Source organism: Zosterops lateralis (assembly GCF_965231275.1).
Source record: "Zosterops lateralis genome assembly, chromosome: 3".
Lineage (NCBI taxonomy): Eukaryota > Metazoa > Chordata > Aves > Passeriformes > Zosteropidae > Zosterops > Zosterops lateralis.
The window spans coordinates 59,683,162-59,696,632 of record NC_139764.1 but is presented as its reverse complement, the minus strand read 5'-3'; the positions used below and the strand labels follow the sequence as shown (position 1 = coordinate 59,696,632).

At 36.1% G+C, this 13,471-nt stretch overlaps 1 protein-coding gene across 2 annotated transcripts in view; it reads left to right on the top strand.

Moving 5' to 3' along the window:
- Nucleotides 1-5,968: 5,968 nt before the first annotated feature.
- Nucleotides 5,969-13,471, top strand: part of LAMA2 (laminin subunit alpha 2) — a 267,187-nt gene continuing 259,684 nt past the window's right edge. For both annotated transcript variants that reach the window (XM_083855998.1, XM_083855999.1), the window contains exons 1-2: nucleotides 5,969-6,149; nucleotides 10,654-10,766. In XM_083855998.1, coding sequence (XP_083712124.1) covers nucleotides 6,059-6,149; nucleotides 10,654-10,766 — 204 coding nt within the window. In that variant the 5' untranslated portion in view covers nucleotides 5,969-6,058. The remainder of the gene's footprint in view (nucleotides 6,150-10,653; nucleotides 10,767-13,471) is intronic.

Here is a 13,471-nt window from a genome sequence, read left to right as displayed (position 1 = left end):
CAGGGAAACAGGTAATAGGGCATGACAAAACAGGGCAGGGTGCCAGGCATCAGATTGGTAGGTTTTATTCCACAGATACTTGTGGAGCTTATATGAGCTGAAGATTGGTGGGAACTCATGAAAAGTAGATGAAAGAAAACACATGAAGCTGGGCTGTTATTTTCCTTTATGCAGTGAAAATAAGGAAAACGTAAGAAAATGAATTAGGTGATACTGCTTTACAGAAAACTGCAAGGAAATTGCCAAGGTTGAGAGAATGTTCTACAGCGGATCTATAGAACAAGATCTAGTCTATATAATAAATAGCCATTGAGAAAACCTCTTTGGGTACAAAGTAATAGTGGGAAGGAGTATGGGGACAATGGCTGGTAAAAGAATTGAATGTTGGCAAAAATATTACAGTTTCATTAGCAATATCATGAAATTAAGATTATGTTTTCTCTTCCATTTTGGATGAGCCTTGATCTTGGGATGTATATGCTGCCAGCCTTAGTAAGAAAAACACTACAGATACCTATCAGCAGCAATATTGAGGAAAAATGTGAAGGAGTACAGAGATGTCTCCCTGGGTAATACCCTGCATCACCTAGTGATTTAAGGAGGTTCTGAATTGGCAACTGAACACGAGCCATTCATGTTTAACAGCTCTGGATGATTAATATTCTGTGTATTAATCTAATTGGTTTTTAATCCATTTTTGCCTTTGGAATAATAATATTATATTATATCATTTATTAATCTATTCTAGAATTTAATTGCTATCATGCTGAAAAGCAGTTCCATTTATAAACAGAAATGTCCCAATCAGTGAAGAAAACTCCCGTCTGATAAGTTGACTCAGCACCTTCAATTTGTTGTAGAAGGATAACTAAACTTACCACGTTCATTCCAAAGATTTATTTAATAAAGCCATTTATGATTTTGCATGCACTTACATAGTTTTGTACATTTCCCAATCTGTTTTCCAGTAGAAAACTCATAGCCTATTCATATCCACATTCAGAAGCTGTTCCACAGCTGTCATTCTATCACACTTTTTTTTCATTTTCTTAGCTCTACCATATCCTTTTGGAGGTGGGAGGTAAGGGGTACCATGCAGTATTTGAGTTGTCAGTAGAGATGGATTTATGCAATATTGTAATGACATTTTGTTTCTATTCCTTGAGCTAATATTTTCATTGAAATATCAATAATAACTCTTTCAGGACTGATAATAGCTAGTGCAGAAGCAATCATATTTTCCCCCTGTGTATTAATTTCCATTCCTTGATTTCATATACCATTTTATTGCTTAGATAAAGCATTCTGTGGAATCTTTCTACCATTCTGTGGTCTATGCTTATTTTGATTTTCCTGAATATTTTTTATCATCAACAAGCAGTCATTTTAATTTTTATCCCCTTTTCTAAGCTTCTTATGTTGCTGTTGGAACAGAATAGAATTCAGCAAAGATTGCTATGGTTTCCACTGCTATTCTCCAGTTTTTAATTCTGACCTCATGAGAGGTCGTTCCTTCCTGTGTTATGATGGCTTACTTCCTTTAATGACCTTTGTGGAATCTTGTAAAAGTCTGTTTGCTATTCTAAATATGTTGAACTCAGTTAATCACTGAGATGCTTGCCATTGTCTCCAGAGAATTTCAGTAGTAATAAAGGGCATCTTTTGAGGCATCTGTAAAAAGCCCACAGATCCCAAGCAACCACTGTTTTTATCTTTAAGATAGGTGTCTAGGTGTGCTTTGATTCAGGACCCATTATTAAAAAAAATGATAATGTAGTTAGTACCTTGATACCACACCTACTTAACTAGAACAATGGCAGCGTAAAACTTGAGCACATAGGGGTTTGTAGGCAAGAAAATCCTGCCGATTTGCTGTTATTCCTTTTTACATTTATTTTCTAAAACTATTTCTGTTGAAAATGCATGCTAAACTTATCATCATTAATTCTCTAGTGACTTGAGCAGCATGCTTGATTACCTGTGCATTGTACACCACTTAAAATAATTTGATTAATTTCCATGTTATTTGCCTTTCATAGTTTATTCACCTGTCAACACTAAACAAACTTTCTGTTTGGTTTCCATGAACTTAAATCTTCATGGAATGTGTTCCATGCTTGAAAACCAAAGTGTAAAGCAGAAAGATGACCATGCCCATTTCACAGGGGAGAATCTGATACTCTTCACACAGCAGCAGTCCTTTGAAAACCAGAAATTGAACCAAATGTGCTAAAACTGCTATCTAATTAAAAGACAATCTTTTCTTCCTATTACGTTCATGCAATTGCTAGAATTTTGCTATTTTTTAACAGATAGAAATTAATGCTCATATGATTCTTGCGAGTGACACAAAGGAGATAAAAATTGATGTAGCTGGCAGTTAAGGGAGTCGAATTTTTCTGCTTGCACTTGAGCTACACAAACTAGAGATGATGCATTTGTGGCTCAGAGGCATTTTATCCAGTTTTTGCACTGGAGCAAAGGTTTACAAAAGGCATTTGGCAATAAAGAAAGAAGAACTCTGTAATTTTAGCAGATCATATTTTTGGAAGTGTTTGATGGGAGGATGCCCATAGAATTCAAGGTGAGATTGATAACAACAAACTTTAAATTTATTGGGAAATTGAATTGAAGATGTGCAAAACTAGTACACCAGTTTTTAAATATTTCTTGTGTATGATAATTGTAAGGAAAAACAAGGAAAAAAATTAACTGTGCTATCTAGAGCTCTCGTGCCTTTTTTCCTGGAGATTTATGAATTTCTAAGATGTGAATCTCAGAAAATGTGACCAGATATATTAGCATTATAAACATACACATTTTTATTTCATATTGAAAAGACCTAGCTTAAAGTTTCAAGACAATGGTTTCATCTTCTATATTGCTAGAATGTCATGCCTCTCTTGTGAAAAAAAAATATATCTATACGGAACAGCTAGAAATCAATATGAATAATATTGCTTTCTCCATTCTATTAGGCTTGCACATCAAATGTTTTTTCAAAGCAAAGCTGCCTTTTGGTCTGTACAAGTAGTATAGAATCATCATAGACTATCTTGAGTTGGAAGGGACTCCTAAGGCCTATTCAGCCCAGCCCCCTGCTCCTCGGAAATAAAGATTTTAAAAAAACCTTCAAATACATAGTTATTAATTATTACTTGTTAAAACCCCAGGGCTGAGGAATTAATCAGTAGCAAATGTGAAGTGCTGGCTGTAATGTGCATCTTTTTCTCTCTGCCTGTCACTCCAGGCAAGTGTGGAGCACCTCTGTGAGGTGCCGGCGTCTTGACATGGGCTCTTCAGTGAAACACCCAATACTTGTTTTGTTGCCCGAGTTTGTACTGATTATGGATAAGACTCTTTTGGTAGCTGCGGGGGTCGGCTACTCCGAGACTCCGGCCAGCCCTGCCGCCTCCCACAACCCGGGGATCTTGCAGGCAGAGGGGCGACCAACTCCTAACCCTGTAGGCGCGACAGTAAAAGAAGGACGGGACTCTCGGGGTAGCTTAACCAAGGGGATGCGGATCCACCAAGGCGGCGTCCCAGAGAGACACCAAACCTTGGCTGCACCAGCTTTTTATTGTTAAGGGGTGGGTTGTACAGATGGGTGGTCTCTCTGAAATAATCCAATCATAAAACATCGAACCATGGGGTGATCTCAACCTGGTCCAATAACAAGTGACTGGGAGGAGGAATACGCAATTAGATGGGAGGGGAAGTTACATAACTTGGGTGATGGACAGATAACCGAAAAGGTGTAAACAACTATTATGGGGTATAGAAAACCATGACAACCGGGAAAGGCGGGAAACTGTGAGGGGAGGGAAGCCATTTTGGACAATTGTAAAAATGCAGAAATATAACAAGGAACTTGGAATAAACAGTCAAACATTCATCAAAACACCTCCACAGGTAGCTTTACCGTAAGATGCTCTGCACATTAAAGAGGTGACCCAAGGGTGAAGTAGAGTTCTAATAAATGGGTTTCTTAAGTACTCTTCATTTATTTACGTATCTTACATTTAAAGTTTGTGTTAAAACTTAGAACAGTAGTATGATTTGTGATAGACATAGAACAGGTAATATTTTTATAGCTGTGTGAATCTGGAGGCTTTTTGGTTGCTGTCTTTCAGCTCTTTTTTGAAGGTTTTATTCTCCTGATGCCATGTACTGCAATTCTTTGCATGTAGGATCATTCTGTCCTTTGTACGAGATTCACTTTTGAGGGCTTAAAATACTTAGCTCTGAACCAAATGCCAGACTCTTTGTTAACACTAAATGATTACTGGCTTCTACACTATTAACTTTGTACAGTCTAAAAAGAGAATAATGAGGCTGTCAGTCAACACAGGACGTTCCACAGCTATTAATTCATCTACTCTGCTAATGCTTATACAGATTTTTACCATGTGGCCCCATAACAGAAGGCAAAAAATGCCACTGAATGCAGTGAATAAAAATACAAGAACAACTGTATAGATTTTAAAATGTGATGCAAATGAACTTTAATCTATACAGAAGGAGCAAGCTACATGATCAATAAAATCTCAAGTATTGATTGCACAAATTGGACGAGCTAGTAACTAATTGGCTCTCTTGCTCAAGCGGTGTATTTACATATGGTTTTAAAGTGAGCATGAGAGTCACCAACTCACAATGTCAAAGGATAGCTGTACCATGACCAGCCAAGCTTGGTAATTAAATGGCATACAGGTTAATTGCAGAGGCAAGCAGGAGACTGGTGTTAAAGGACTGAAAGGAGTCAGTTGAAGAGTGTTGTCCATTTGAGGAGGATGAAAAGAAATGCCATTATAAAGGGAGCTTCATCAGAGTTCAAGAATGACCAATTCAGTTTTTATTAAAACCTTATTTTAAGGTTATAACAGTATAATAGTGCTGGAAGCTGAATGTATTGCAACTGGTTTGGGGCCATCTGAAATTGTCGTGAAATGAATCTAAAAGTGATCCCAAGAGTCCCTACATCAGCTTTTTTTTTGTTGTTGATTGCTTGGTTTGGGTTGAGCCTTTTTGATTTAACCTGTAGCCATGGCAAATTTGCTCTTGAAGATGCAAAATTGGTTGATTTAATGCAAGGGGTACTAATATATACATTCAACACATGCTATCAGTTTGTCTCCGTGGATCAATTTTATTACGGCTCAAAGGTTTTGATCAGTACTTAGTGGGAAGGAGAGTAACCCACCTTAATGAATGTTCTTCATATGGTTTATAATCTTTATAGCTTACTGCTACGTATAACTTGGCTCAGCAGAGCACTCAGACATGCTTAAATGCTGTGCTGAATGAGAATTATAGTACATCACTCAGCATGTGCACCTGGAAAAATAACAACAGCACTACCATAAAAGATATGGTGTCGTATATATTATTTTCTTCTTGAGGAAAGAGAAACATGACATATGCTATTCATGTTTTTGGATGAATTACCCAGCTGCTCTGATGACAAAGGTGTCTATGAAGTCCTAAGAACAGTAATACAGTGTAATGCAAGTGCTGCATTACAGCTGCAAGTGCTGTGGAGGAAAAGCTTTTCCGTGGAGATGTCAGCAGAGAAGAAGAATGATAAAGAGTTTTCATAGGTACATTGTGTACAATGTTACAGTGGCCAATTGGGTAGGAACACAAGTTTTGATTGTGAAAAATAAAATATTATGATGCTTTGTATGTCTCTGTTACTTTCTCCTTTGGCGTCCTGCTGTTCATGATATAACCAGAAGGTACCAATTTGAATTTTAGGAGATTTGGGAGAAGCCCATCTGTGTAATGGCTTTATTCTGATGTCTAAATTCTGGATACACATCCAAAGTTGCTCTTTAATACTTCCATAGCTTTTGAAAATGAAGCTTGTGCTTTAATGCTGTAACAGGTGTTACATTCATTTGTGATTATTCTGCTAAATTCACCTTGGTTTTACCTCTGTTGCTTTTGTTTATTATTTTATTTTATTTTATTTTCAGGACTGTTTCCTGCAGTGCTGAACCTGGCCAGTAATGCTCTCATTACAACCAATGCTACCTGTGGAGAAAAGGGGAGGGAAATGTACTGCAAACTTGTTGAACATGTACCTGGACAGCCTGCAAGGAACCCTCAGTGCCGCATTTGTGATCAGAGGAGCCGAGTTCCACATCGTATGTGTGCCATTTTCATTTTGTTCCTTTAAAAAGGCTTTTTTCCAGAGGGTGTAGATACTCAGGAAACAAAACAGTAGTTCACCAGCCTTATTACTGTGAAATGTGTGTTTCTTTTTAAATCAGGTTAACCATCTCTTCCAAAGATATTTCAAAATCTATGTCTGATATGGGTAATCTTCCCACGGAACTTTGTGATTCAGGTACTGAAAAGTAGAGCACCTAAATTCAGATTTAAAAAAAAAAAAGTATCTACAACTGTGGCTGAATTCTTTTGATATACATTAACCATGAATGAAAAATAGATAACTGACTTTTACCTGCATACCTGTGTGTGGAATTTAAACATTTTGGCCAATCTTGGCAATATCTGAAATTCCAGTAAATTCAGTTTCACTGAGGCAGAAAAAATAAGATAAAGTAGTGGAGCACTGCTTGGTTCAATGGTTAGTTTTTAATATTAAAATTGATTTTTGCTAACACTGCTTTCTTAAACATTACCTGGAAGCAAAATCAGTTTTCAAGTATGAATTTGTCATCATCTACTTCAGACATGCCTATTTCTGGTAGTTGGGAAGATTAGAACTAAGAAAATTTCTTAGTCAAGTCATACAAGTTTAATTTCATGTAACCTTGCAGTGAAAGACATGAACAGCTTTAACATTATTAGATTTTCATGAGTATATTGGCACTGTAGATAGTAGAGGATGTAGGGGTACTTAAGATAGCTTTTAATGGAATAGATAAAATTCTGGGAGAAGCACAGACACAGAAGCATGAAGACAATTATTTTTTTTCCAATTGTGTTCCAATAAAACTTAGCTCAGATACATTTATACCTCATGACATTTAGGCATGTGCTTAAAACCACAGGATTAATAAAAAAAAAAAAAAAAAAAAAAAAAAAAAAAAAAAAATGACATTTAATCTGTCTGCTAGTTCTAGACAGGATGAGCTATCTGTGGCTGTGGCTTTCCAGACAGAAGCTTGTTTGAATTCTCCTTAGAAACTTTGTGCCATGACCACACTTTCTAGTGTGGCTCACTTCTTACATCACTCAAAACAAAGTGTTTTTCTAATAGCATCTCCTTGCAGAAATTTATGTTACCTATTTCCTAAGTTCAGTCAATAGAAGGAATGGATTATTATTCACTTTTTCTTAAAAAAGCCTATTTTACTTAGTTAATTGAAGGATGATGGTATTGCTCTATCTAGTTTCTACACTGAACTATCTTTTCTTTCATTCTCCTCATAGATTTTTTCTTCTAGAACTCTAACTGCATGAATTGCACTTCTCTGATTTCTCTCTAGAGGCTTTCATATTTATTAAAATTCACCTGAGTTCTTACTAGCACTACACAGAGATCCAGGTTTGCTTCAGAATAATCATATATTCCTGTTCACATGCTTTACTTTGATATTTCCCATTGCTAATGGTGGAACACCACTGCAAGGACAGTTAGTTGTCCATTGCAAACTTCAGATATTTTCTTTTCCTGCTAAATTGCTCCTCATCTTATAATTGCAAAGCTATTTATAATTGTCCCAGTGTAGACTACTTAATTTCTCTGAAGACAGTTACTATTTTTTTCCAGGTTGTTTTCAAAGTTCCAATATCTTCTTTAACTGCAGAAAATGCCACCTTCTCAGGAAAGGTCATATGATTCTTTAGCAATAGACACATTCAATTATATTATAGCAGTGCATTTCACTCAGAGAAGAATTCAGGTTTTGGAAGCATTCTGACTGGCAGAGAGACTGTGCAAAAGACTTTCCTGTTTTACAGATAGGAATTTAGAGACACGTGCACATTACCCAAGTTGTGGTTTTTTTTGCTATACAAAGCTTGCTTATTTCAAAAAGCAAACTTAAACCAGAGATATTGCTTTGTCTTGTCTATGTCAGAGAGTGTACACTAAAGTATGTGTATACACGCAGACATATTTATGTGTGTATATAAAAAAACCCATCTGAATTATTTTTATCTATCTTTCTCCTTGTTCCTCCTCTCTTCTAAACTTGAATCAGTCCAGCTTCATAATATGTAGTTCTTTTGTGGCAATCATATCTCATTTTAAGGTCTTTAAATGTTCATTTGGCAAATGGAAGTGCCTTGTTTAAACAGGGATGGCTTGTTAATAGGAGAACCATGTAATATAACCAGACTTTAAATGATCCCCCTGGAATGTGTGAGTCTGGAGTACTTCCCCTTAATTAATGTAGTAGGAAATGAACACAAATTCCCTGGTTAATCAAAGTGAGTCCAAATTAAAGTGCACAGTTCGATGGTTTCACCCTTTAAGTTCTCCCTCTTGCTGTCCATCAGGGAGACTGGTCCTTGAACTGTGTTTGCAATCCAGTCCTTTTTACAGATATTGTATTTTTCACCCCTTACCTTTTAAATCAGCTAAACATGTCAGCAATTAATCAATTTTCAAATTAATTATAATTAAACTTTCATAATGGTGATTACAGTTAATTGTTGATTCAACTCCCAGTCCTGCTTCTGATGATTTACCTTTATGTCAATTTCATCTGAGGAGACTTAGATCAAAATTTCCAGTTAGACAACTTCTATCACAATATCTGAAAAGCCTTGAATTTGATTTACAGCTGATTTTTCTGCCACTCATTTAAAGCCAAGATCTGAGAAGATGATCAGAGCTGTGGGAACTGACACCATGTAAAGCATAGGGTGTACTTTGCATTTCTCTTCAATATAAAGACAAAGCTTCCTATAACTTTATCAGTTGTAGTGCCAGAATTCTAACTTGCAAATGTTGCTGCCCCCTAATACCATTGATTAATATTTAAATTAATTTTTTGGCATTTTCAATATTGAGAGTTTATGCCTTCACTTACTCCCACAAGGCACTTTAATTGTATCTTTAAATATGTTCAGGCATTCTGGCTTCCCTTAATGAGCTAGGACTCCTGTCTTCCACAGGTGGTTGGTACAGCAAAAAAAACAAAGACTATCAATCTGGCTGGTTGATTTAAGTAATAATTAAAATAATAAGTAAATTAATCAGTTCATAAAGTAATTATTTGCAGTTCTAGGCCCAGCTTGTAATGAATCATATTCCAGTTTTATACGAAGGAAACCTGACATTTTAGAAAGTCATCCTTAATAAGAGGGGGTAGGGTTTTCTCCTAATTCATATTCTTGCAAACAGAACTTGCATAGAAGAAACTTACCAAATTTGAATTTCCTTTGGGTTATTTTTCTGATAATGCACAGGCTTGCTCTGAAAAATTAGGGATTTCAAAATGTAGATCCTTGTATTTTTTAAATTCGTGATTTTGTTATTCTCCATTTTCTACAGGAGAGAAACAAAAAAAAATAACCTGGAAACATTGAGTATGATTTTTCTCAATCTAAATAACATTCAACTACTACTAAGTAAGCAAACTTTGATAGTATCAGTCTTAAAATTCAGGAAAAATTCAATTCTGTAAATAAATTTGTATCCCTCTTACTTATGATTCATTTAGAACACAGCAGTAAATATAGATATGAAAAATAATGCGTCTTAGACTTTGATATGGATTATAACCAAACAAACCTTTATATGCATGTATATAAGTCAGAAAAATTTCCAGTTGAGAAATATATTCTGTAATGATTTCTGAATCATTTCTTCTGTACTGATTTGTGAATTATTTCCAGAATTATTTCCATGTGTGCTTAGAAATGCTAGTACTTGTATTACTTTAATCTCTGCTTTTCTTACACACCATATCTCAGGTTTCTGATTTGTTGCTTCTGTTGAAACATTCAATGACTTTACAGTACTTGAAACTTTGGAAGAGTGCAGGAAGTGCTTACTTGATTTAAATGCCTGCAATTTCTGTAGCATCAGGAGACCCTTCTGCAATTAGATCTTCTGAATTAGCTTCTTGTGATCACAACCAAAATCAGACAACTAACATTAGATCAGTATTCCAGTGTTGCAGCAGCCCTCTTGTTAGAGGGTAGAAATGAGCTGAGACACACACTTCTCGTTTATCACACTGTGAAAAGGGTCCTGCTTTATTCCTCTTTACAGCTCAGCCATCCTGACTCTATTTACTGACTCTGACTGCAGCAAGCCTCTACTGTAGGTTTCCCTTGCAGCCTCTGACTGCAGGTTCCAACAATAGCCTCAGATTCTCTCCTTCCTCTTCACCATTCCCCCTCACCAGCTAACTCACTCCCTTTTATCACACTTATCTTCATTGGCCATAGCTGTGACTCATCAGGGGCAAGGCTGTATTGGGTAATTAACACAACTGTTACTTATCAAGGGGAAGGTCACCTGTATTCCCTTCTCCTACATTCCATTATTAATAAGCATGACTAGTGGCCCAAGAGTATAAGAAAAATTAATTTATTCTTTTTTTCTTTTTGATGTCCTGCCTTATTAGTTCTTAAAATTGTCTTAAAATCTAGATTTCAGATCAAAAATAATTAAATCTTCTAGCAGTTTTGACATTTATTTGTACGTTTCTGCTTTTCTAACAGAACGACATCCCATAACAAATGCAATTGATGGCAAGAACACTTGGTGGCAAAGCCCTAGTATCCAGAATGGAATTGAGTATCATTATGTGACCATTACATTGGACCTCCAACAGGTAGACTTCTATTTCTTTGTTTCTGGGCTTGATTTATTGCATGATAGGTCACCTGGATTCTCTTAATTTTTGTTGTGTGTTGCTTTCCTATAGGAAGACATGACCAGTTTCTCCTATAATTTTCTGCTGTTTATGTGGATATGACTGACCCATTCACTGTAATATGATGTGCCAAATAAAAAAACCCCTAAAGTTATTTCATATATATTTTTAGGAAGTCATGCAATTGTAAGTGTCTTCTATCTGTGAAACTGAAGTACTTGGACAGTAGGGATTTTTTTACCTGAAAGAGCCTTTGAATCTTGGATGTGTTTTTAGCATTCTGGCTTCGGAGCCCTCATTGCTAATGGCAGAAACAATCCTACATCTGCATTTTTGACCTTATATATATGCAAAAGTATTCAATGTACATTTCTCTTTCAAACAGGAGAGCTAAAACTTTTACAGAAGTTTGAGAGTAGGATCCTGTGCATTAAAGAAATTTTAGTTGTGTGGTTTTTTAGGTCTTAAAACTAGGGCTTTACAACTCCTGTTTTTTCTCTTGCGGTTTCATTATCTGGGTTATCATCAGAAATTAGCAAATTTATGAATTTCTGAATCTCTATGTTTTCTTATGTATTAAAAGCTAGCAACTAAAGGGTCAGTGAGGATATTGGAGAAAAAGTATTGGTTGTTCTAATTTAAAAGGCTTCTTCATGTGCCAGCTGACAGTGGTCTGAGAATGCTGCAGTGTGTGGCGTGGGTTTGGGATTTTTTTGTTGCTATCTTTTTTTAATGAGACAAGGATCAAGTCTGATGCTGTTTCTTTCCCATATCCTATTGCTGACTGTTGAAAGGAAACTTGGCAGTCCTTCTGCAGCTCTAAAGCTGATACCTTCTCTTAAGCCCATTCATTTGTTATTGGCTGGAATAGAAGCAATGTTGAGTTTTCTGTGGATGTCAGAGAGGTGGGATAAGACCCTGTGTCACTAATGCTGTCTAGCACACCCTTTATGATCTGAATAACCCATGTAGTCAGGAATGCACACGATTTTACTCACCACTGTACAGGAACAGAACAAGTATTGTTCCCCAAAATGTACTGAAAGACCTGCTGTGATTTGCATGGCTTTTGGACTGCTCAGTAAGGCATAAGTGTTGTTTGTGTCTTGAGAAGTATTAGGAGTTTTTTGCTTACCCAGGAATTTCACAGTCAGAGCATTACAGACTTTTAAATAACTGGTAGAATATGAAATTTCTCTTTCAGCTTTTCTTTTTTGTGTAGTAGTCGCTATGAATGGTGAAGGTCACCAGATTTTTCTGCGACCTCACTTAAAAGAAATCCCATTCTTTACCTTTGGCTTTTAAGAGATTCAGTAATTGCTATGTTTGTGTTGATGAATTCTTACTTTAAGTGTAAAAATGCTTAACTTCCTTTTGTGAGATAGAAATAACAAATGACAAATCCACAAGTAATGGACTGAAAATTGCAGGAATGCATTAGTTCTTATGTTATTACTGGTAATTATGATAGTACATGGAATGCTTTTAGCAATCTCAATTTCATGAAAAAAATCAGGAAAATAATTATAATTTCCTCATTTATATAATGCTTGGCCTTTTGGGGCAGCGACTTTTTTTTTTCTTTACTTTGTTGTGCAGGGAAGCCATATAAAAATGAAGTATACTATTTAGCAATAGCTAATAAACTAGAAGTAGTAGCATATACTTAATGTTAGAACAAGCACAAATATTATCAGTCCTTTTGGGAAAAGTGTAGTATTTTTTCTTGTTTTCTCTCAACATTTGAGTTTTTGCTGTAATACTTACAAAGAGCTTTTATCTATAATGAAGGCTAGGTTTCTACTTCATTGAAGTATGCTTAAATTTTTACTCCATATATTATTAAAATATGAGTTGAAAACTGGAACTATTTGGTTCTGAGCATCTTTGATAATTTGCTCTGAACTCTTCACTTCTTGCCCCTTTTAACAATTATAACGAGTCTCATCTATATCACAAGAAAATTATGGAGCTCCATTCATACCTGTAAATGTGAGTTTATTTTTTTACAGTTCTTTTCATCCAGCAAGTGCATAGGAGTTCAAAAAAATAGATGTATTTGGGAGTTTCTCACATGAATTTAAATGGAGGTTAGAGTGACAGGTTGAGCTACCTTGGTAGAATTTGGAATGGGGTGGTTCACAGATGGGCTAGGTACCAAGAGAAGCTCTCTGCTGTTCTGCAGCTCTTAGTCCTGCTGGTTGGGGAGGGTCTGCCTGCTCAGACTTAAGAATGTTAAATGGTTCAAGTGCAACAGAGGTACGTTCAGGAGGACTGAAAATAGGCCTTCTCTTCAAGGATTTCAGAGCAGGGAGTTGGCAAAACAGAAATGCTTAGACATTCAGGGAGAACACACTCCCTGTAGTCCTGCTGTTCCCAAATCCTCAATTGGTCTTAGTTTCAGAGTGATATGGAAGATTAGTAGAGTATCTTTAAAGAAAATTGGCAAATTCACAGGAAAACCAGTTGGCATTTTGAGGTGAAGTGGTCAGCCCATCTGTTTCTGATTTCTACACATATCAGGACACTTGTACTAACAAATTCCTAGCTACTCAAGGGAACGAGGGCATTGGCAATATCCTTGATACTGCTCAGATACTTGTGCCAGGAGCATATTTATGTGGATTTAGACTTTTTTGCTGTGCACTTCATATTTTTAAAAT